Source organism: Gallus gallus, chromosome 2 (assembly GCF_016699485.2).
Source record: "Gallus gallus isolate bGalGal1 chromosome 2, bGalGal1.mat.broiler.GRCg7b, whole genome shotgun sequence".
Classification (NCBI taxonomy): Eukaryota; Metazoa; Chordata; class Aves; order Galliformes; family Phasianidae; genus Gallus; species Gallus gallus.
Window position 1 is genome coordinate 77429334 of NC_052533.1, and position 23368 is coordinate 77452701.

General features: G+C 42.6%; 1 protein-coding gene and 1 long non-coding RNA gene across 10 annotated transcripts in view; one reads left to right on the top strand and one right to left on the bottom strand.

Moving 5' to 3' along the window:
• The window catches only part of LOC107052640, a 39026-nt gene extending 37591 nt beyond the window's left edge, over nt 1–1435 (bottom strand). Inside the window, exon 1 of the long non-coding RNA XR_005857385.2 lies at nt 1308–1435. This is a non-coding gene — a long non-coding RNA (uncharacterized LOC107052640). The remainder of the gene's footprint in view (nt 1–1307) is intronic.
• The window catches only part of CTNND2 (catenin delta 2), a 623362-nt gene that overhangs the window by 350635 nt on the left and 249359 nt on the right, over nt 1–23368 (top strand). For all 9 annotated transcript variants that reach the window (XR_001465252.4, XM_040695591.2, XM_015282257.4 and 6 more), the window contains one exon: nt 852–1416. Coding sequence is in view for 8 of the 9 variants with exons in the window: in XM_040695591.2 (XP_040551525.1) it covers nt 852–1416 (565 nt within the window). In the remaining variant the exon portion in view is untranslated. The remainder of the gene's footprint in view (nt 1–851; nt 1417–23368) is intronic.

Here is a 23368-nt window from a genome sequence, read left to right on the forward strand (position 1 = left end):
AGTGAAAATAAATCAAGTTTCATTGCTGGAATGCGGTGATCTTGTTTTACTTGGTTGTTTGCTTTTGGTCGTTGTTGTTTTTTTTTTTTTTTCCCTGTAGGATGGGACTAAAAAAAATCCCACGCTTCTATTTAAATGTGAAGCAACGCTGCTGTCGGCATTCACGGCATTCACTGCAACTCCGAGCTGAGTCACAGAATGCACTATTTGCATTTTAAAGGCAGTTCTGGCTCAAGAAGCCTCGCTGAGAGGTGCGCGGTGGGGCGAGGCTCTGGCCAGTCTGCCTCGAACTGCAGCTCACGGGATTTGCAGCACTCGCTAAGGTTTCATGTAAATCCTCCGCATCATCAGGAATAAGAAAAAAGTTAAAAAAATAAACAATCAAGCAAACATCTGAAACACGAGCGTGCCTGCCGGCAGAGCCGAGCTGCCTCTCGCTGCGGGGCGCGGTGACCGGCGGGTGTGGATGTTAGCGGAGTTAACAGCCGCAGATCAGCTCCCGCGCCCGGGATGGGAGCCGGCCGCCGGCACCGGGAGCGGGGCCGCCCCTCCCGCCCCGCTGCGCTCCCTCAGGGCCGGGTGGGCCGCGAGAGGCGGCTGCGGGTCCGGGAGGGCGGCTCTCCGCCCGTCACTCGCAGCGTGGAAGTTCGGGGGCCGGGGTCGTCGACGTAAACTCCGGGCGGACGAGCTCCCGAGCCCCCCCGGCGGCCCCGGCTCCGGCGCCTCCCGCCGAGCGGATCTCGGCTCTCGGCCCCGGGCCGCGCGCGCGGTGGGGGGGCCCGGGCGAGCCGCCGCCGCCTCTCCTCGTCCCCGCGCGGCCCCGCTGACGCCTCTGCCTTTCCTTCCCGCAGCAGGGCCCGGGGGGCCGCGGCGCCCAGCCGGGCGGCCCGGAGCCGCCGCCGCCCGCCGCCCCGCAGCCGCGGGAGCCCTTCGCGCCCAGCCATGGCAGCGCCTTCCACCTGCCCGAGCCCCAGCACGCCGCCGCGCTCTACTACGCCAGCTCCACGCTGCCGGCGCAGCGGGTGAGCTCCCCGCTGCCCATGCAGCCCGGCGGCTCCCCCACCAAGCTGCCGCGGGCCGGCTCCGCCGCCGAGGGCGCCGCCTACGCCGGCGCGCAGCGCCTCTCCTCCCCGAAGCAGTCCCCCAGCCGCCTGGCCAAGTCCTACAGCACCAGCTCGCCCATCAACATCGTCGTCTCCTCGGCGGGACTGTCGCCGTCCCCCATCCGAGTGACCTCCCCGCCCACCGTCCAGTCTAACATTTCCTCCTCTCCTATCCACCAGTTAAGCTCCACCATCGGCACTTACGCCACTCTGTCGCCCACCAAGCGGCTGGTTCACGCTGCCGAGCAGTACAGCAAGCACTCCCAGGAGCTGTACGCCACCGCCACCCTGCAGAGGCCCGGCTCCCTCGCAGGTAAGTGGGGCGGGGGGCCGGGGCCGGGCGGAGCGGGGCGTAGTGGGGGGGCGGGGGGGGGGGGGTGGTTGAGGGCAGGGTGTCTGGCTGCCCGCAGCCTCGTTCTCGGGCCCGTTGAGTCTCCCAACGCGGGGGAAGGGGCGGCTCGGGGCGCTGGGTGAGCCGCGGCCGCGGCTCCGGGTGGGATGTGCCGCTGCCGGAGCCCTCCGCTGCCGGGAGCCGCCCGCGGAGCGCTGCTCCGGGTGTGGGCATCGGGAGAGTTCGGGAGCGCTCGGCAGAAACTTCTGGGTACAGAGAACTGTGCTGAGGCATCGGCAGCACTCGTTGAGCTCCGTGTGCGCCTTCGGGAGTTCGACCAGACGTAATTCCGCGGTAACCACGGACTTCGCGCAGACCCCAGAAGCGAGACGCTGAGTCCCTGTTCCCTGAGCCATCCCTGCCACTCCGAGCATCCTTCGGTGGTGGATTTTTGTGTTCTCAAAATTTCCAGTTTCATTGCTATAGTAACAGCTGCTATGCTCATATGTTCTCCCGTGTGACATAAATAGATGTGGAGATAAATAGGATACATTAAGGAGTTGGGCTGTGTTTTGCAGGCAGGTACTTAAGTTTTGTAGCAGAGTTAAAACCTCTTCCCTATGCCTCCCCCCCACCTCCAGTGGCTGTTGGCATGGGACACAATCGCACTATAAGGTGCCAAAAAATACAAGTTAAAGGAACAGATAATAAAACATAGCTTTGATTTATCTCCTTTGTAAGAACTGTTTTGTTTTTTTTCCCAACTTAAAAGCTGAAGGAGGATTGGAAAACTTTTTTTGTTTTAATATGTAACACTGTTTTTGAAGTTCAGAATGTGTAAGAAGACAGCTTCACTGAATGATGCCAAAGCAGAGATCTCAGCACAGTTTGATCACTCCGGTTGTCAAGTATTCATTACGCCCTTCTCAAACAACTTCTCGAAGTGTTTGGTATAGCTGTTACGTTTGTGTAACTTCTTGCCAGGTGCTGTTGACCACAGGTATTAAATACCCCCTTTGTAGGGCAACGTGAAGATGTAGAATTCCGTCAGACTTTGTATTTTGGGGAGTTTTGCAACTTCCTGCTGTAGCAAGAGTTGTTTGAGTCTAAATAGGTGTGAAGGGAGCTGTCACTGTAGACAAAACAGAGGAGAATACAATGTGAAATTTATACACCTGTGGGTACACACTGCCAGTACTCCCCTGTTTTTTCTTATCTTTGTTCTTGGAAAGAAGTATTTGGTTTTGGAGGTTTCTAACAGGCGCAGTCCCTATTTCCCTTTGTTTATGTTTAGCAGTGGGGTTTGTATCGTACTGGGTCTTTCTTTTTAGAATGCATCTTCTATAGCTTTGCAACATTAACCCTGGGATACTACTTGGAATAAAACTTGCTCTGTAGGGTTTTAAGGGCCACCATAACGTGTCTGAAGTGCCTCAGTGCTACAGAAGCTGTAGAAGCTGTTTATCCTGTGCTAGACATAAGTCACAACATGGACTTGGGCCGGCTTTGGCCATTTTGCAAATCGTGGCCATGCATGCACTTACCATGCAGCTTTCTACATAAATTTGTAAAAAAGTTACGTTGCTTTTAAATGAAAGGTCTTTGTAGACTTCTGCTGCATCTTCAGGACCTATTGAGAGGAGTGGTGTGTAAGTGATGGAAGGGTTGGGTGAAAGAATAGCCTATGGGCAGATGCATTCAGGAGATTGGGGGTGTATTTTAGGTCTTAACACGGGGAAGGGAACACTGATTGATCATCTGAACTTGGCAGTACGTTTGCAAAACAACACAAACTTTGCCAAATGCGGCGCCCATTAGAACACACGTCATGAGTTCGAGTTGCTCTGTGTCGTAGGGATTTGCTTTTAACTTAGGCAAAAATCTCAGTGTCCAATTTTCTAACAAATGGAAAATCCTACTGGTAGAGTAAGAGCGGAGTGATAAACATGCAGAAATAATATTGCTGCTTTCAACAAACAAACAAACAAAGCATTGGAGGCAACAGAGTTTTAGTAAATACTGCGTTGTTTGGTTTCTGTTGTTGTTTTCCCCCCCCACGGTGATGATATGCCTCTCAAGTAATCCTTGGAAGGATCTCGGTCACATGACCCATTCTTTTGCAAAAGTTCCCTCTTGTGTACTGGCTTCCATTATTTTCCATTAACATTCTGTAGGGTGTTCATTGTGGCCTCCCAGCCATTCAGGGAGTTACACATCTGCTAACAGTGTTAAGTGCTTGACTAATCTTCTAGACTTCTGCTGGATGCGCTGAAGGCAACGGGCTACTTAGAGGCTTAAAATTAATGTATGCTTTAGAGTTAGACAGGATCAGATGTTAGGGATACTGCTGAGGCAGAATTCGTTACTATATTGTCTCTGTGTTTCTATAGGTGTTTTTACTTACAGCAGGTTTTCTATTTGAACTGTAGGCGTACTGCGTTGTTGCACGAGTTTTCCAACCATTGCATTAGAAACCAATGAAAGCAAACAATCGTATGTTGAAAAGTTGGTGCCATGCAAATGGGATTTTTGCTGCTTGTTCGTTGCACCCAAAGATAGTTTTTCTTTCGGAGAGGAGGAGGAGTGGGGTGCAGTTGCCACATTGCACTGATTAATGGTTTGCCTACAGTGATTAACGCAAAGCTTCATTGCTATGTATGTGTCATTGCAGGGGTGATGTTACTCAAAGTAATCTTTTTTTATAACCAGGGAGAAAAATATTTGTAGTAATTACTGGGAATACAAATAATGCAATTTGTTTTGTATTTTTGCCTGATGTTAGAAATTAGTGCAGGAGCTGGCTGGTTTGTGAGTAGTGCTGTGTCTCACGGTGCCACACAGAACAGTATTGGTGCCAGGGCAAGCTGATTAACAGAGAAGACCTTCAGATGGGATTAACATTTCTTAAAATCATAGTGGAAAATGTTCAACATAGACATAGATTGCCCGAAACTGAAACTATGTAAGACCTGAGTGAGGAGATGGCATCATTGATAATTTCCTACAGACTAGCTTATAAAAAAACTTGAGATTATAAAAAGGTAATTTTTAGACCGCCTCTTGAATTTAAAATAAGGCATGCAAAAGCATGCAATAATTCAGTTTTAACCAAGTGACCTTAGAAACATCCTTAGAAATGTATTTCAGTCCAGTTGCACTTGAACCATTAGTGCTGCCAAGTGTTACGCGCGTTTGTGTGTACCTGGTGGTTCTTGTAACTGTACCATTGCTGGGCTTATTCTTGGTCTGGCTACTTCGTTGCTAGGAACTGCAATTGCAGTTCTGGCAGTAGCTGTCCGATCTGTGCTGCTCCTACACTTAACTCAGACAGCAGTTCAAGGAGTGTTGTGCATTCAGGAAGCCCAGTCTGTAAATCACAGAATCGCAGACTCGTAGCGGTTGGAAGGGACATCTGGAGACCATCTAGTGCATTCCCTTGCTAAAGCAGGTTCCCTCCGGAAATCCAGAGTGTCCAGGAAAGTGTTTAGGTGGGTTTTGAATATCTCCAGGGAGGGAGACTCCACAGCCTCTCTGGGCAGCCTGTTCCACTGCTCTGTCACTCTCACAATAAAGAATTTCTTCCTCATGTTTGTTTGGAACTTCCCGTGTTGCAGTTTTTGCCTGTTGCTTCAAACTCCTGAGAAGAGCCTGTCCCCATCCACTCAACTCCTCCACTTCAGATATTTATGAACAGCAAGGAGATCTCCTCTCAGTCTTCTCCAGGCTTAACAGCCCCACATCTCTCAGCATTTCCTCGTATGGGAGTTGCTCCAAGCTGCTCATCATCTTTGTAATACTTCCTCCTTTGCTTGTACCATGTGTGGGCTGAGCTGCTGCGTGCTGCTTGGTGCCAGTTGGCCAACCTTGCCTGGAGTAAGGGCTGCGTAGGGCAGAAGGCAACAGAAACATGGGGATGCTTTTTCTGAGAAGTGCACAGAAACCCACTGTGCACATTCCTCTGGAGCATCTCCTGCTGGCAAGAATCAGGTGCACAATCCAAGAGGTTTGCTTAAGACCATGGGGAGAGGAGGCAGCGAAAGGGTGCTGCTGAGGCAGTTCGTGCCTCAGGTTATGTGATGGGGAGTGGTCCTGGTATTGCAGAGCCTCTCTGCCTGTCCATCCATCCTAGGGAAGACTAGGGACACCTGTGACAATGGAAGATGGTTCTAGACATTGCTTTATTACAAACAGCTCTTCAAAGCTAGAAGGAAAACACTGAGAATTGTAGAGTTATTGAATGGTTTGGGTTGGAAGGAACCTTTAAGGTCACCTAGTTCCAACCCCTGTGCTGTAGGTAGGGACACCTCCCTCTAGACCAGGTTGCTCAAAGCCCCATCCAGCCTGGCCTTGAGTGCTTTCAGGGAGAGGGTATCCACGACCTCACTGGACAACCTGTTCCAGTGCCTCACCACTCTCGCAGTAAAGAATTTATTCCAAATATCTAGTCTAAATCTACCTTCTTCCAGTTTAAAGCCATTTCCACTTGTCCTGTTGCTACCTGCCCTTATAAAAAGTCCCTTCCCAGCTTTCCTGTAGGCCCCTTCAGGTACTGGAAGGCCACTATAAGGTCTCCCCAGAGCTTTCTCTTCTCCAGGCTGAAGAGCCCCAGCTCTCTCAGCCTGTCCTCATAGGAGAGGTGATATGTTCAGATATCCACTGATATGTTTGAAGACAGCCTCATAGTCTCTCAGCCCACTGGAAAGGTTAGGTTTAGGAAATGTGTGTTGATGTGAATCACTGTGTAATATTAGGTGGTAAGAACCTCATGCAGCGATTCTTTGTGTCAAGACATGTAACATTGAAACAAGATCTGGAATGTGCCATGGACGCTTCTGATACTACCTACAAAAAACAATCTTCAATGCTCTTTCTCCTGTTTGCAAGCAGAACCTTCTTTCTAGTCTCTGTAAAATAAGAAAGAGAAGTCATTTGTCGTCTCTGAGATAGAACTGTGTGCATGTGCAGTATTAACATTACAATATTGTGATGCTGCTGACAGAAAAATGTGGCACGAGTTAATACAGAAATGCGCTTTTTAGTCTTATAGTGCAAAGAGCTGTAAGTTTATCAGGGTCTTAACTGATTCCTTCTGCTCCTTCATCTGTCTTGTCTTGCTCCTCTTGCACTTTGCTGGGAACCCTCCTTTGTCCTTTTTCCTTCTGTATGCTTTTCATTGCATATGATATGTTGAACCTGGTTTCCTGTTTATGGCAGGACTGCTGTTTGTTGGTGAGTGTTGACAAGTTCTAGCATTTTGGGTTGTGATCGTACAGGCACAGAACAGATCAGCTGATGTGACTGCGTATGGGATAACTGATACTACCACTGGCATGGATTTAGTCTTCCTCTCAATTGCATGAAAATACCAGATCGTCTATATGTCATTAAGTCGTTGCCATCTTAATGGGAAAAAAAAAAAAATCTAGCTTAGTGTTACAAATTCTCACAAAATCACACTGCTGTGCATTTGTGCCAGAATGGCCATATTACTGCTTGTGAGCCTACCTGCATCCACCCTCTTCTTTCATGCCTCTACATGAGGAGGAAAGAGCTCTTTTAGCAGAGTTAGTATTAGAATCAGCATTAGCGCTAAGCCAAGTTACCATCAGCCTCCTCAAGGAATTTAAACTTTATGCAAGCAAAAATTTTATTTTTTGACTGCCAGCATTCACATATGTAGGCAAGACTTCATGGCATGCATCATCATTCAGGTTTTGAACAGAGCATTGCAAGTACTGAAAGTGCAAGGAAAACATTAAACCCAGCGTTAAGCCCAAGGAGATCTGCACCACCCAGAATTAGAAGTTGCTAGTGCTTTTAAATCATCCTTTTGAGACGTAGGGCTGAGCCAATTAAGCAGTCTTCTTTGGACAAATAAGAAAGGAAAATCTTTGGATTTTCCACTATTAACTTATAAACAGTGAGACTTGGGCTATCAATTCGATTGATGATAACAAAAAGGACGCTCTGCTGTTTCCCTTAACTTTATTTATTTTATTATTACAGAATCCTGTATTTCTTTTACAGGGAGAACAAAATTGCTTCATTAATTTTAATCAAAATAGTCTTCTATTGATTTTTTTTCCTAGGTTCTGTTTGTTTTTATTAGCTGGAAAATTCCTATATCTGCCTCTCAGAGCCTTTCTACATGAGAACATTGTTAATGCCCTTTTGTGCTTTGACAAACAGGATATTTTTTTCCCTCCTTCTACTCTTGTTTGTTTTGAGACTCTTTTGGACAAGAAAACAAAACAAAATAATATTTTGAGTTATTTAGTAGTATTTTAGACACAAGTTTTCTTCTGATTGCAACCCAGAGCGTAGAAGTGCTGATGCTGGACTCGCAGCTGATACAAATACACATCTCAGTGCTCACTTCGCTTTTCCTTGCCACTAGTTCTGCTTCCACCTATTCCTTCAGTGATAATTAAGTTATCAATTGTTTCAATTAGAACTTTCGCCAGAGTGCTCAACTCCTCCTTAGAGAAGACATCTGAAAAGGGGAGTCTTCAGCAGTAAAGCAGAAGGCGTAAGGTAGATGTCTTTTAAATATCTTCTTATTGCTATGGTTTTTGCTTCTGCATCTTTCAGAACTATCTTGGAATTCAGGAGAGAGGTAATTGACAGAAGCAAGTAAGGAGGCTTGGTCTGCATGGGTATGTCTTGGAGCTAATGAGCTTGAGCTTTGGCTTCCTGTGTGAGTAAACACTGCAAATGTGTCTAAATTTGCATCCTGGTCAAAACCTTTCCCTTGGCTTCCTTTTCTTTATGTGGTAGATCACCTAACTGATCTTCCTGGTGGTCTTTCAAAGGGTAATTATTTTAAGGTAACAAGCTCCTGGGCAAAGAAAACCAGTTTACAACTTTGTTGAAAACAGATCAAACTGGCACAAAATTGCAGTAGTTTGGCTAAATGTGGGAAACCATGTGTCAGTGGCTGTTTCTGGATTTTTAGGTGAATGCAATATCAAAGATGCTTCAGATCAGTGCCGCCAAGGCCTTTGCTGTTGCTTTTAACCATACAAACTGGTGTGCAGTTTCTGGCCTCTGGTCTTGAACTTGAGGAGTAAAACCTAGAATGCTGGATTCAAGGGCTGCTCATAAGCATGCAAACCACTTGAAGAAATTTCTTAAGTATCAGAGTAGAATTTCAACTGTCTATGCTTGTATACCTCCTGAAAAGAGTTAGGGGAAGAGCTTGGCAAAAAGCTAGCGGAGAAGTCAGTGTCCATAGCTGAGAGCTTCTTCATTCTTTATCAAAGGATCTTATTTATTTATTTATTTTGCTACTGAAATCTCACAGAATATATTAAGTTGTAGAACAGTGCTTTGGAAAGTTAACTTCTTGGAACTTTTGTTTAGCAATATGAAAAGACATTAGCTAGTACTGACGCTCTTAAATCACAAAGCCTATTGAACTGAATGATCTTGGAGGTCTTTTCCAACCTTGGTGATTCTTTGATTCTGTGATCTGTATTATCTTTTTTTTTAGGCTTGGAGACTATGTGAAACATTTTGAGTATCGTGGACTATGATAGGTCCCAACTGTTGGCTCTTGAACGCATGCCGATAGGGCTGTCTTGCCTGTGCCTGTCCTACTACTGCTTTGTCCCTCAGGCCTGAATGATGCCCCCGTGTATCTGGTTGTCCCTCCAGCTGACAGGTGTGTGATTTGGGCCCTCACAAATCTCTTTGGCCTTGGCTCGTCTGCTTAGAGTAGAAAGGAATGCTGTTATAGGGGGTGGGGAGCATTAGGCAAGGAGAAGTCCAATTTCTGTTGCTCAGGTTTGTGGCATCAGTGGAACTGCTTGTACTGTGTGATGTAAATTGGATTTTGTTTACCTTGCTTGTGCACTGGACCAAGGGTGCAGAAGTGCGAGCTGTAGCTTCCTCATGGTCTGAAATCCCATTGCGACGCTTTATGCAATAGTCTGGAAATGTTTATTGTGAAAGCCTCAGTAAATAGGAGCAGAAATCCTTAGTCCCTTGTGCTCTCTGTATACTCAAGGGAAGGGAGAAGACGCTTTCATTTTTATTGTGATGGGAATCAATATTGTTGTTGTGGCACACACGTTGTCTACAGCAGACCAAGTAGTTGTGATCTGGGAAGTCAGTGCAGAACCAGTGAGCAAAGTAACCAGTCTTCTGGTGGGCTATCTAACAGCTTTTGGTTCTGCTGTGCACACAGCTGCTTTAACAGAAGTGCAGGTGCTTCTGATCAAAAGTAAAGTGGTTAATTATGAAAGGAAGAGTGCAAGTTGGGGAAATAAGGAAAGTTCCCTTTATTTAAAGCTAAAGCGTGGGTGGGAAAGTGTCTGTACGCCCATGCTGAGATGCAAAGTGTTCACAGGACTTGTCAGTGGTGGCTGACAGAAACTACATTGGGCCAAATACACCCTGTGAGCAGCTGTGGAGATGAGACCAATTTTTCTGTAGTACTGGGATTGAACTTGATTGCCCAGGTGTAGACCCAGAGCAGACAGGACAGTTTTTGTCTTTAGTAAACATGGTATTACTTAGGGCAGAAGGAGATAGTCTAATGATAATGAATTCATGGAACTGTTTATTATCATAAGTGGGTAGAATCAAAAGTCAGAATTTAATATTCTGAAATCAGAAGGACCAAGCGATGACTAATCTTACAATTATAAGGCATGGCATATGAAACTGCCAGTTTGATGATTTTATTAACAAGTGCATCAAGTAGTAACTTGTGGTGTGTAAGTGAAGGATAGAAAAGCGCCATATTAGTTCTAATGCAAGTAGCTACAAATGTAAGGCAACTCTCATTTTATCTGAGGAAATTTTTGAACACACTTTATCATATTTCTGTCTCTTACATAGTATATGTTTGTATCTTGCTATGGCCTCTTAGCGTCCTTCTCCTACCCAGCTGTGAGCCCAGTTCTTTTATCAGGTGGCCAGCTGTGCTGCTCTTGGGCAGTAAAACCTTTTGATTTTCAGAATAGGGCTAGCCATGAGCTTAAACTGTGCTGCCTGGGAGGAAAGTAAAGATGGGGAAGGAGCTCTGACTTTGCGATGCTGGGGCAGGTTTCCTGTGTCAAGAAAGTGCAAGGAATCCATTCCATAGGGTCCTTCCCCCACCTTCTCAGCATCCTGCAGATCACCAGGGATACAGATTCAAGTTGGCTCACCAAAAGGTGCCAGAAGCTCTTCAAAGGCTTTGTCCTGAAGGCTTGGGAATGTGATTTGCAAAGAAGGGTAAATTGGATTCCTTGGAAGGGGAGAGAGTTGGGGCTAAGAGCAGCGCTTTGTGACATGACAAAAGCTGATAAAGAGAATAATACAACACTGAAGAGGAAATGGTTAATGGGGTAATTTGCAACATGAGCTCACCAAAGCCAGATTGTGCTAGAATGACTTACTCACTGATCTTTTCTTACATTATATCTGATGTTTTTCTGTTTCCTATCAAAACTGTGAGTACACGTTTTCTGTAGTGCCACTTGGGAAATACTTAGTTAAGCTAGAGAAGATGGACGTTCTTGCAAGAATGGAGTTGGATGAGGACCTGGTCAAAGGAGAATTCTCAGTTTGTCTTTTTGAAGATAAAATTAGTGGAAAGGAAGGATGTGACTAATCGCGTTCCACAAGAAGAGCTCTTTTAGCCACTTGAAAAATATTTTTTCAATATATTATCTTGGCACAAGACCCAGGAGTATGCCGAGGAAACTTCTGGATACTGTGATATGAGGAAGCATTTTCTGAACAGAGAAAGATAAATCTTGTGTAGAAAGAATTGCCCAGTTTTGAAGAGGAGCTGAGCTAATAGCACAATTAATAGCTGGTTACAAATTAGGGGTCTTCGGCTGAAAAGAAGAGTGAGGGAAGACCTGAGTGACCTGCTTAACTACTTATCTTAAGAATCATGTCATAGGATCAGACACAGATCTTAGGAATACAGTCAAGTGTTTCATGGCTTCATCTTGTAACAAGCAAAACTGTGAGTGTTAGGCATGGTTAGGATTTTAGACAGGGAGCTGTACACAACTGAGCCCTCTGCGCTCAGGGAAGACTCTTTCCAGACCTCTTCTGAACTAATTTGTCTGAATTTTCAAGACATGAAGAAGCTTGTTATACAAAGAACTGATGTTATGTTTCCATAAGAGAGGCTGCTAGCTTATACAGCTACAATTTCTAAATGGAGGCTACTAGCGAATCCTAGCAAGAATTGGTAATTTGGTGAAGGATTTCCCAGCCTTTTTTCAAAGGCAAGATCAAGTGTCTGATAGCTCTTGGGGAGGTAGCATCTGATCGTGGAGGGAGTGGAGACGAAAAGTAACACATTAGTGGCATGTTTTCACACAGCAGGCTTTGCTTTTAGGTCTCTCGCTAGCCAGCTGTGATGTGTTTGGTTTGTGTTCAGGATCTTTGTGTTATCTAATGCTCTTCAGTTTTCCCTTGAAAAGTTGAAACCGGTAACTACGTTAGAGTGGCTCTCAAGTCATGATTGCACTTTTCTGGTTTCTGAACAAGCACATCAAAATTGTGCATTTCTTTCAGTCTGAAGTTGGAGTTCTTGTCTAGTTCATGCCATCCTTCGTTGCACCTTGAGCTGCATTTGGCAAGAATCTGAAGCTAATGCTGAACATAACAGTCTACTTCAAAGCGATCTAATTGGTGTCCTGTCCTTCTTAGGATACTGTCCTGAGCGTCTGGGAATTCAAGAATTACTGTCTTAGTCCAGAGCCTTTTTTTCTCTGAAGTGTGTCAGGATTGTGATGCACGTCACTGCTTTTCCCTGTCTGCAGTAGTGTTCAGGCTGCTTTTGTAAAATCAGACCAAACTTGATACAAATGTCTTCAGCCAGTCATGTGATCTTGGAAGTATTGGTTTCACGTATGAGGTAACCATTTGGCATGCAAATGATATTAATTTGCATTTATGAATAATCAGGAACTAATTATGGGGTGGTTCAAAATCCCTAAAGTGTTTGTCACCTTTGGACCACAGCGCATCTTGTCATTCTAATTGAAACTGCTGTTAAAGTCCTCCTTGGAGCTGAACTGCTCCAACAGTTTGTTTCAAACTATTGTTCTTAACTGTCATGAGAACCTTCCTTGTGTTTCTTACCTTAGGTCTGCCCTTCTTTTGCTGGTGACCTTCTGTCACCATTTTTCCTTTTCAGCATTTGTCATTGCCATTTCTTTTTATGAGGGCTTCTCCTAAAGTAATGCCTCCTATTTTATGATTTTGACCCACGACATCAGAGGTGGATGTTTATGGTATGGCGGTAGGGGCTGAACCTCCTCACCAGTATGCCATTCCATTTTGTTACTGTGTGATGGATGGCAGCAGAGGGGCAGTCTGACAAAATGGCATCTGACATGGGAGTGCAGATGAAACTAAGGTGTGTCACTGAATTCCTCCATGCAGAAAAAATGGCACCCATTGGCATTCATCAATGCTTGCTGAACATCTACATTAGCTAATGGTGGTGATTCCATTGAAAAACACTATTTTGTAGCTGAGAATTTATCAAGTAATATTATTGTGTTCTTTGTATCTGTTGTAGTTTCCATGGAAATAAATAGGGGGCATTACTTTCGAAGCAACCGGTGTAGCTTACACTCTAATTGAGTGACAGGACTCTGGCAGCTTGGTCCTTTTCTTTCTATGCTTTTAGGGATAACTGGAATCTGTGAGATTAATGGCAGACTATATCGTCTGCTCTGCTGGGTTTTTTGTGTTTGGGTTGGTTGGTGGTTTTTTTTTTTGTTGTTGTTTGTTTTGTTTTGTCTTTTTGTTTGTTTGTTTTAAATAAGTTACTCAAAAAAATCTGTAACCATCCATTTCCTTTTTGTTTGTTACAGAAGGATTTATGTGAGAATTTTTTTTCTGACTTCCTGGAAGTTTGAGACTAAAAGCTTATTATTCTTGATGCCATGTTAATAAACATAATGGAATAAAAGAGAACTTTATTTGATAGGAACTATGCAATAATTACTCCAATATAACCTTTGCTTAAGTCCTTAAGCCCTTTGTGATCTCAGTGGCAGCAGTACTGCTTTTCTTTGTCTCTACATTCGGCATTTCTTTTATTCAGAACAGACATGTTAGAACTGTGGTAAATTATAATGATTTTAATAATAGGAGATTACTATTAAGTGTTCTGGCAGAGGTCTCAATGCACATGTAATGGGAACAACCTAAAAACAGCTTGAATAATACTATAACAATCTATTGAACAAAAAGCTGTAATTGTAAAAGTGGATGATCGGTAGTCCGCATGTTTTACAGGCATAACTAAAGAATTTAGTTAGATTTTATTGAAATTGATATGTTTAGTCAAACCTGCATTGTTTTACTCATATTTTTAATGCAGTGAGTCTCAAGTGGGTGATGAAAACTTGATGAGTATGTAGTGTATTACAGAATATCCAAGGAACATTCCCTTTCTTGAATGAGGTTGAAAAAAAGACAAAGATAATAGACCCGTTGCCCCTGGAGCGTCACAAACCTACACCTGGGGTCTCAGTGAATTAACAAATGCTTACTGAGGAGGGGAAAGCTGCTGGGAGAAGAAAGTGCTTAATATTCTATCAGAAATGACTTGACACAAAAGAACAATGCTATCTGATGCTTTCTTCCATTCTCCTGCTGAAATGCAAGTTTGAATACAAAGTGTTAGAGATAATATCTCCAAAAGTTAATATTGTTCACGCATCTAATAATGCACAATCTCATTCTAAAAGGAATTACAGAAGATAAGTTGCAAACATAATTCTTTCGGTGAGCAAACCCCAAATGTAGTGTCTTGGGTTTCAGCTGTGTATCAGAGTCTGAAATGTCACATTTGTCTCAGAAGTATTTGCAATATTCAACAGAAAAGCATCCTTTTTAAAGATGAATGTGTGGTCAAGATTCATTGGAACGGTTTCTTTGCATTTTCACTGTTAGTAGGAAAAGTACCTTCTGCAACTGAGAGCAGGCAGGAGTGCCAGTATGGTTAGATCAGAAATCCACGTTGCCCAGCAAAGGCCAGTGGAGGACTGTTGCAGTTGGATAGACTTTGATGCTTCATTACCCCCCAGAGAGTTTTGTTTTGTGTTGGTACCCTTTCTGGGAACTGTTTTCACTTTGAGAATTAGTCTTTTGCAAAGTAGAGTCATTAATCCACGTGCTTTCTATGCCAGTTTGAGGTTTCCCTCTCTGGTTTGGTTTAGGCGCTAGATGTCTGTTCCAGTTGGCTCCCCACTATGCACCCAGCTCTGGTGGGGGAACTTACTCACTGAAGGCTGGCTGAGCTACTGCTTGGTTCAGGGGAAGGGCTGCAAGCTGCTGGGTTTTTTAGAGGCTGCGCTTTTCCATGTTGTTAAACCCAGTCAGCAAACGGAGTTTTCATGGGCTCCCATCACTAGGGTAATGCCCAGTTTGCCTCAGCAGAGGCAGTGGTGCCTTTTTAGCAAATCACTGTGGCTGCTAGAAGTGGTCTCCAGCCCAGAGAGGTCCATAGATGAGGAGACGTGGCCTGCACTGCAGCTGCTGAGGAGTACCAGCATCCCCCCTTGTGCTGCCAGGAGCCCCAGACAGAAGGGCAGGCCTGGTGCCAGGGATTGCAGGCTCGCTGCTCTTTTGGTTTGCAGTGACTGATGAAGTGATAGCGGTTGGGCCTATCGTGGATCATGCCCAATGTGATCACTCAGTTCATAGTTCATGTATATGATTTTTATCTTTCACTTTCTGCCATGTTGAAGGCAAGTGTAGTAGTAGTTCGTTTAGGGGAGTTCTAGTTTTTTGTTCTTGCTTCAGTGACGGTTCCCTAGATCAGAAATGAAATGGGAATTGTCTCCCTGAACTTGTCTGTCACATTTAATCTACTGTTTCTTCCTGGCTATCTTCGCCTCTTATCTCTTTGCTCCCAGTCACACTACTCTTCTTCCACTAACAAATTATTTTAGATAAAATGTTTTAAGCAGGTGAATCCTTTTCAGCAGAATGAGGACAGTTGCAGGAAGAAGAATGCTTGTGAGGAAACAAAAATGCCTGGTTCGGGTTATTTTCTTTTTTCCTAGATTTGGACCACTGTAGAATTAAAAGAATTGATAACTATAACTTATCAGCAAAAACACATTGCATGACTGAAGAGTAAACAAGGAAAAACGAAGAAAATACTTCTCTTTGTTTCTCTTTTAAATGCATTTAGGAATGTAATTAATTTCAACATTTTGTTTAAAAACTAGTTTTAATAGGACAAGATTTATCCTAAAAACTCTTACATAGACATTCAACTTTCTTGCACTTAGAACAATTTTTTTGTTTCCTTTATTTTTAGCAGTGATGTGAGAAGTGCTAACCTCAGGTCAGAGGTGGGTTTGCAGTGTCCCTTAAGCAGCCCGAGACAATCTCTTTTCAGGAGACTTTCCTAAGACCTGTAATCTGGTTAGCAGACAAATTGTGTCTGGGAATTTCCAGGGTGTGAACTACACTCCTGAACCTGAACTGCTAATGGGTTTGTCAGTGCAGTGATAGTTTACAAGAAAAAGCTCAGACCGGTCATTGTATTGCACTTCAATCTTTTAAATAGAAAGCCTGAAGAAAAGCTGTCTAAGATGCTGACAAGTGAAGCAAGGATGTTCTTGCAGTCTTGAGGACTTTTAGGAGAGAAGATCACAAAAAAAACTAATATGGACCACAGATGCAAAAGTAACACGTCATTATTTCTGGACATCCAGTGTTAGATGTGAGTCAAAAGGCATCCCACATGACAAATCAATCACTGACCTCCTTTATTTATATGAAGAGTTCTGGGTTACAAACAGGGCAGCATAAGAAGAATGGGGAAAAAAAAGTATAAAGATAAAAACTAGTTTAGTTCTGAAATTCCTTTCCTTAATCTTTATTTCAGTATTTGAGTAGAAACCAAACAACAGGAACAAAAAAACCTTGATACCGATATCAGTATATTTAGAGTGTGCATATATAAAACCTAAACAGATGAGAAAACTTGAAGAAAGAGCTCAGCTTGAATTAAAAGGAATTCACTTCAGAGTCTATTTTGGTTTGTTAGGGCAGATCGTTGGTGTGCTGGGGGCGCAAACTGATGCACTTGAGGTATGCATTAGCTGGTCCTGCCATATGGCCTGTCACGTCTTACTGGTTAATGTAACCATCTGTCACCTCTTGACAATTTGCATTCACTTTCAGCACTTGGGTTAGAGACATTTTCTTTGGTATTTTGCTGTTCATCAGGTTGCGCTGCCATAAACCTGTTTTCTGAGTTTATTTCTCGATGTAGAATCAGTAGCATTTGTTGTAGATCATACTGTTCTTTTCTGATGGTATAAGGAGAAGATGAATGTTATCAAACAAGCACTTTGGAGAGGTTTCTGCATACATTTCTGGCAAAAAAGGTCAGTATTTTACCAAAATTCTTGTTGCAGATGTTTGATTTCTTTCCCCTCCTCTTTCATCAGTACTCTCTAATTTTGCACCTGGCTTCACATTAGTTTCTTTACAAGTAAACTAAGACAGTTTAGTGGCTATTAAAATATCTCCTTACGTATGAGTTCAGATCAGAAATTCTACTATTTGTATCCTCTTTCTCCCGTGTTGCATTTTCATAATGAAGCTATACCTCATTTCACTTCACTCTGAAAGGAGTGCAAAAAAATGCTGTGCTTCTCTTGTAGTTTCTATGCCTGAAGTCTCATTGCTGTCTTATTACAGTGTTACCATCGTGTGGGTGGCTCTTTGTGTTTTTTGACTTGTAATCTAAGAAAAACTCATCGCAAATTACATGAGCGATGTTGTCATTACGTTTGAAATGAAAAATCTATACAGGCAGTTGTGGGTGGTCAATCCTCTTTGTTAAGAAATCAAATCTCCTGAGTGCACTACACTGTAGTGTGTTCCAAATCTGAGCTTGATAGTTGGAGCCTGATGTAGCCAGAGATAAAATGTGTTGCAATGAGTGCAGTTGTAATCAAGTTAGGTTAACCAGTGTAAACACATTACTGGTAATTGTTTCTTATTGTAATATAATGGACATTGAGTTTTACTCTTAACTTGCATCTCATTATTGATATCGCTGTATCACAGACGTAAGGAAGCTGCTTTAGCAGGGCTGTTGACGACTGGTTTGTGATGGAAGACTTTCAAATGAGGGACTGAATGGTTTATCCAGTCAAATCTGGACAACTTTCTTCACGCTGAGGTTGCCACTTGGGTACTTCATAACTGTAATGAGCTCTGAAGTCCTGGAGAGGAGGGCAGCCCTATATGCTCTTGCACTTGGAGCTGCTCAGAGGACCATGAATTCATAGGGCTCCATAGGGCTTGAGCAAGGCAGGGTGACTCTTAAAGGCTGTCACAAAGGGCACAAACAAAAGCCATTCTAAGGCATATATAAATGCCTGTATATCTTTTAATTCAAATAGCTTTAATGACTCTAGCTTACTAAAATGAAAAATGCTGCCAGTGTAGCAGTTTACTATGTTGGTATAAACTGTTGAATTACCAGTGTCATTTAAATGTGTCTACTGTATTTATTTCCACGACAGCTTGCAGAAGGTCTGAAAAAGGAATTGGGGATTCTCTTATATATTTCTCTCATGTTACATTTGTCTGTTTACAGTATCTTTCTTCTACTGGAAAATGAGACTTTGTTCAAAGTAAAGAGCCCCAAAAACATTTTCCTAGGACTCAACCATTTTTCCATACCACTAAATAATAGGGAAATCTTCATCTAGTAGGGCTTTTCTTAAAAATAAAGAATAGAGATTCCCTTTAGTCTCCAGTAGTTAGGATTGCACTCCTCCTGGTTTCTGTTACCCCCCTTAGATGCAGGAAGAGAGCAAAGCTTCTAGGAGTGTGGTATCTTCATGCAGTGAAAGTTCTGAAAAACACCTGGCTGGTCCTAAATTCTCTGTTTTCATAACCAGATGCACCTGACTTGGGGCTCACATTATTCCTCTCCTGGAGCCTAACCACTATCTGTTTTTGTGAGCTCCATAGAGATGTGAAAGAATAGGCATTCCATTTTCAGTCGGTTTTACTTTAGACACTTCAGAAAGTAGAGAAGACTTTCTGTATGCTTTGTTCTTACAGTCAATTATTTGCTGTTTTAAAAACAAATGTACCCCATTTGGATTTTTTCAACCTATCCTGTTTGCTTTCTTTCTGTTTTCTCTTGCAGCTCTTCTAGAGCCATCTAGTCTTCTCCATAATTTCTGCTGTAATGCACCTCCAGCACTGCAATCAAATAATTCCTCAACCTTTTTTTAAACTAAAGATTACACTGCTTGACTACTGTACAATCAACAGACACACAGAGTGGTGTGGTTAGGCTGGTATTTTATAGATCATATAGCTAGAAAGAGCATCACGGTGGAAAGGGATAATTAGAAATAAATGAAATGCTTATCTGTATCCTAGGATCACAGTAGAAAACTCCAAAGAGAGCAATCTCCAGAAAGAAGTGGCAGTCAGCCCTTAAATGGGGTCTAGGAGAGGTGCAGCCTGGCTCCACCCCTTCCGGTCACGCAGCTGAATTGCCTTCACCTGTGCTCCCAGGGCTGACTCAGTGCTCGCCTCAGGTGATCAATCAGTGATTCAGGCCATGGATTCAACAGTTCCCATACAACTACTTAAGAATTAACTGTAGTTTCTTCAGCCCTCAAATAAGTTTTCTTCTTCTCAATACTTTTTTTATTTTTTAAGCTAGAAGGGAGAAAAATAACTATTTCTTCAGAAATGTGCTTATAAGAATTTTATGTCTGTTCTCACACTAAATGCATCATTTATAATTAACAGCTTGCCGAACTGTAGATTTAGTAATTAGTTGTCCTTGAATTTTTGTTTGTAGACTTGTGTTGAATGGACTTGATGCCCTGTGGTCTCACAAGACCAAAATGGTGTTACTGGTATGTGTGGGCTGGTCAGGGAATGGGGAATGAACCTATTTGCAGAGGTAAGAGAGATATGGGTGGACTCAGTGCACATCGCTGCTGTGGTTTCAAGAAACTTAGAGTGACAGATTGAAGGCATGGTGGCTGATGAGAACAGGGCTTGGGCAACTACAGTTTGGAGTATGCAGTGCCTTCATGATAGCTTTAAGTTCAGGGAAGCAATTTCTCTGAGCAGTGAGCCTCCTTGACTGTGAGAATACTAATGGGCCTGGTAATTCCATGTTTATTATTTCCTGGTAGTATATCGATCATTGCTTTGCCATTCTGACCTTGTTGCTTCTCAGGACCTCTGAGAGCTTTAGACTGCATTAGTGCAGGTTGTTTGAGGTAAACAATGCAGATCAGCTGACAGCATCACGCTGTAAAGGTTGTAGCCATTTGCTGCTAACCTAGAGGTGTGGGCAGGAGTTATGCTTTCCCTGTCCTTTTCTCAGTGGCATCAGTTTTCCTCAGTTCACAGCCTTGGTTTTGATCAATTATTCTAACCATCTTTCCAATGTCTTCTATAATAACAGCACAACATGATAGAGAAGGGCTGAGTGTACAGATGAGATGGAATGCAGTTGTGAAAGCCATTATGTAGCCTTTCATTTTCTTTAATATAAAACCCTACAAGTCTACAAACATACAGTTCATTTCAGCTATAATTGTATGTTAGTTTTTCTGAAGATATCAATGTGATCTTTGGCGTTGGCAGCAGATGTAACAGTCTCCTCTCTCCCAGTGGTTTTTGGTTGCTGTAGCAGAAATGATCCAGTGATTGAGCACCTGGTGGGAAGGCAGGGCCATCCCAGGGGAGCTCAGCTGCATGCAATGCACCTGAGTGACCAGAAGGGGTGGAGCCAGGATCCACCCCTTCTAGACCTCATTTAAGGGTTGGCAGTAGAGAGGAGGGTATCTTGCTGGAGGTCCCTGTGTGCCTGAGGCCTTCTAAAAAGTAAGTAGCTTCTTTTCTTTATGTCTGTGTTCAGGGTTGTTGCATTTGAGCAAGTCTCACTTGTGGCAGCCTAGGGCTTTGCTACACTGCTGTTGTTGAGCTTTCCATCATGTTACAGTATTATCGTTAGTTATTGTAATACTTAAAACATGCAATAAAATTTGTTGCTTTTAAGTGTAGATACATAAATAAATGTTGAAGTGTCAATAGAAAAGAGAATTTACTTGAAGACAGAACTATCCCAGGCTTTGAAGCAGTAGCTTAATATAAACGCTGAAAGTGATCTTGATTTTTCATCTTTTTATCTATTTATTTACAAAATTGGAGAACTTTAAAGTGCATTAGTATTTTAAATACTGATGTCTTATTGTTTAGAAATTACACGCTAAAATTGCTTACCAAGTCCTATAGAAAAGTATCAGATTCTGCTTGGGGTTAAACATGTTTAAGGGACTTACCTTAAAAAGTATTTATTTAATTATAGAGTAGGTTTTGTCATTCTCCATGAATTAACAAATATTTAACACAAAAATTACATAGACACGTGTAGAGTAAGTTGTATCATCTTTGAAGGTGATAAGCAGTATGTTTAAGGAAAAAAACATGAAATTGTCTAATAAGATAATAAAAGCAACCATTTCAGTAACAGTCTCATGATACAAAAGGAGAAATGCTAGAATGGCTCATGTTCAGCTCTAACTTCTGGGATTTGATAGTTTGTGGGTCATAGGGATTTGGCTATATTTGTGAGATAAAAGTATTTCAATTATCTGTTGAGAACTTTGTCATCTTGAAGTGTTTTAGGGAGAATGGACAAGTAATAACTTTCTTTTTCTGTTTATCCCATCTTCTTTCTGTTGTTTGTTTGGTCTATAATGCAGTCAGGTTAAGAAGTTTCTCTAGTTATACGTATCTTTACTGTTCAGTCCAGCAGTGTTCTAGTCCTAATAGCACGTGCAGTAATCAAATATACCACTGTGGTTTTTTTCATATAAACTGGTATTTGCCACTTGCATATTTAGTACAATTGGTAGAGCATTAATTAAGGCTACCTTACTATAAGGCTCTCATGATGAGAACAAGTTAATGTTTAGATCATACTGCCATGGAGTTCAATGGGAAAAAATCTTTCTGTTCACTGGAAGCAAAAGTACAAGGAAAATCTATTGCTCCAAAGAGCATTATTATTTTGTAAATGGAGAAAAGGCTTGCTGTACCTCTATAAGGAAGTGTAATTCTCTATTCTGTATCAAGTCTGCTTTGTTGATGCAATTTTGAACCACTGAAACGTTGCCCTCATTTTTTTCCTACGTTTTTTCAGTAAATACAGACTGAACCAAATATGCAGTAAAAACAGTTGATGCAAAAATTTGAATATTATCACTATCAGCTGTATTTTAGACCACTCTGAAGAATGGTAGGCTTTGGTGGGGCTGTTCTGAAAATCAGTCACCAAGATGCAAGGACCTACTGTGGCCTTCCTGTACTTGAAGGGAGCTTATGAGCAAGAGGGAGACTGACTTTTTACATGGGCAGATAATAATAGGGTGAGGGGGAGTTGTTTAAAACTGGAAGAGGAAAGATTAGATATTAGGAGGAGACTTCTTTATTTTTTTTTTACTCAGAGTAATGAGGCGCTGGCACAGCTGCCCAGAGAAGATGTGGTGCCCCATCCCTGAAGGTGCTCAAGGCCAGGTTGGACGGGCCCTGGGCAGCTGAGCTGGTGGGTGGTAGCTCTGCCCATGGCACAGAGTTGGGTCTGGGCAGGCTTTGAGGTCTCTTCAACCTAAGCCTTTCTTACAATTCTTGGATGCAAGGCTAAAGAGCGTTTGAAAACATGTATCATGAAGAACTTAATCCTTTAAGAGTAATATCAGCTTCCTGGATAATTGCAGTAGTTCTAGGTAAAATGTATCTTTGAGATCCTTTCCAATAAAGGGAACGAGGAAACTTGGGGTAGTGTACTAGTGGCAATTCAGTCTGAAAAATGTTTGAAGGGAAAAATATGCAAATAAAACAGGCATGTATGTTGAAAATTTTCAAAGAAAACCTGAGTGTGGCACAAACTGATTAAAAAGAAGGGAACAGGAGAAATTCTTGTCTTCCAGACAATTTTACTAAGATTTAAGTGATTCTGTGTATCTTTTTTTCATTTGTCCTGTACTGGTACTGCATATCACTTTATATATTTGCTTTGCATTTTCTTACTATTTAGTGTGTCTGCAACAAAACTTCTGTAAATACAATGAACGTGGTAGAGAATTCCAGCAGGCAAGGCTACACAGCTTGTATGGGCAGCCCATACATGATGATCCCGCATCCAGGATTTTAATCTCATAGGAGTATCAGCAAGGGATATGGTAGTTAAATCTGATTGCTTTTCTACACATTTAAATAGCACATTGTCACGTTGTGGTGTAAGACCCTGCTTCATCAAGTGTTGCTTGTGTAGTTGTCGTCATCTTGCCTTTCAAATGTGTAACATTTTTATGCCTTCCTCATTACTATCCTTGGGAATCTTGCAAGTAGACTGCAGGACTGAAGTACTAAAGCTCATAATGTGATGAAGCAAGTCAAGTGATAAGAGTAATGATCACAGCTAGAAATGTATACAAGTCTCTTTTTCAATGTCGTGGTAGAAAATAATATTTCAATAGCACAAAAATAATGCAATTCCAGTTGATCTTATTAGAGTGGGGGAAAGAAATGTTGCATCCTTGCAATATTGTTTCCAGATGGCGTGTTTAATTTATTCATCTTCAGAGATTTAAGATTTAAGTTGTAGGAAGTCATAGAAGTAGATTTTTTTTTTTAATGGTAGAGGACAAAATGTTGATAAGGCTCAACTGTTCTGGTGTACATCCAGTGAGCAGCAAAGAGATCAGCCTTCATACAACTACATCTGTTTATCAGCTTTAACTTATTTCATGATTAGATCTTAAGATACAGGCATAACACATGAAGCCAGTTCTGACTCTGATTCTTGTCCTTCTCCCCCTTCCTGGTTGTTCTGTGGTCATATTTGGGCTTAGGGCCTTCCTGGACCTCAGAGCTTCTCCCCTCCCCC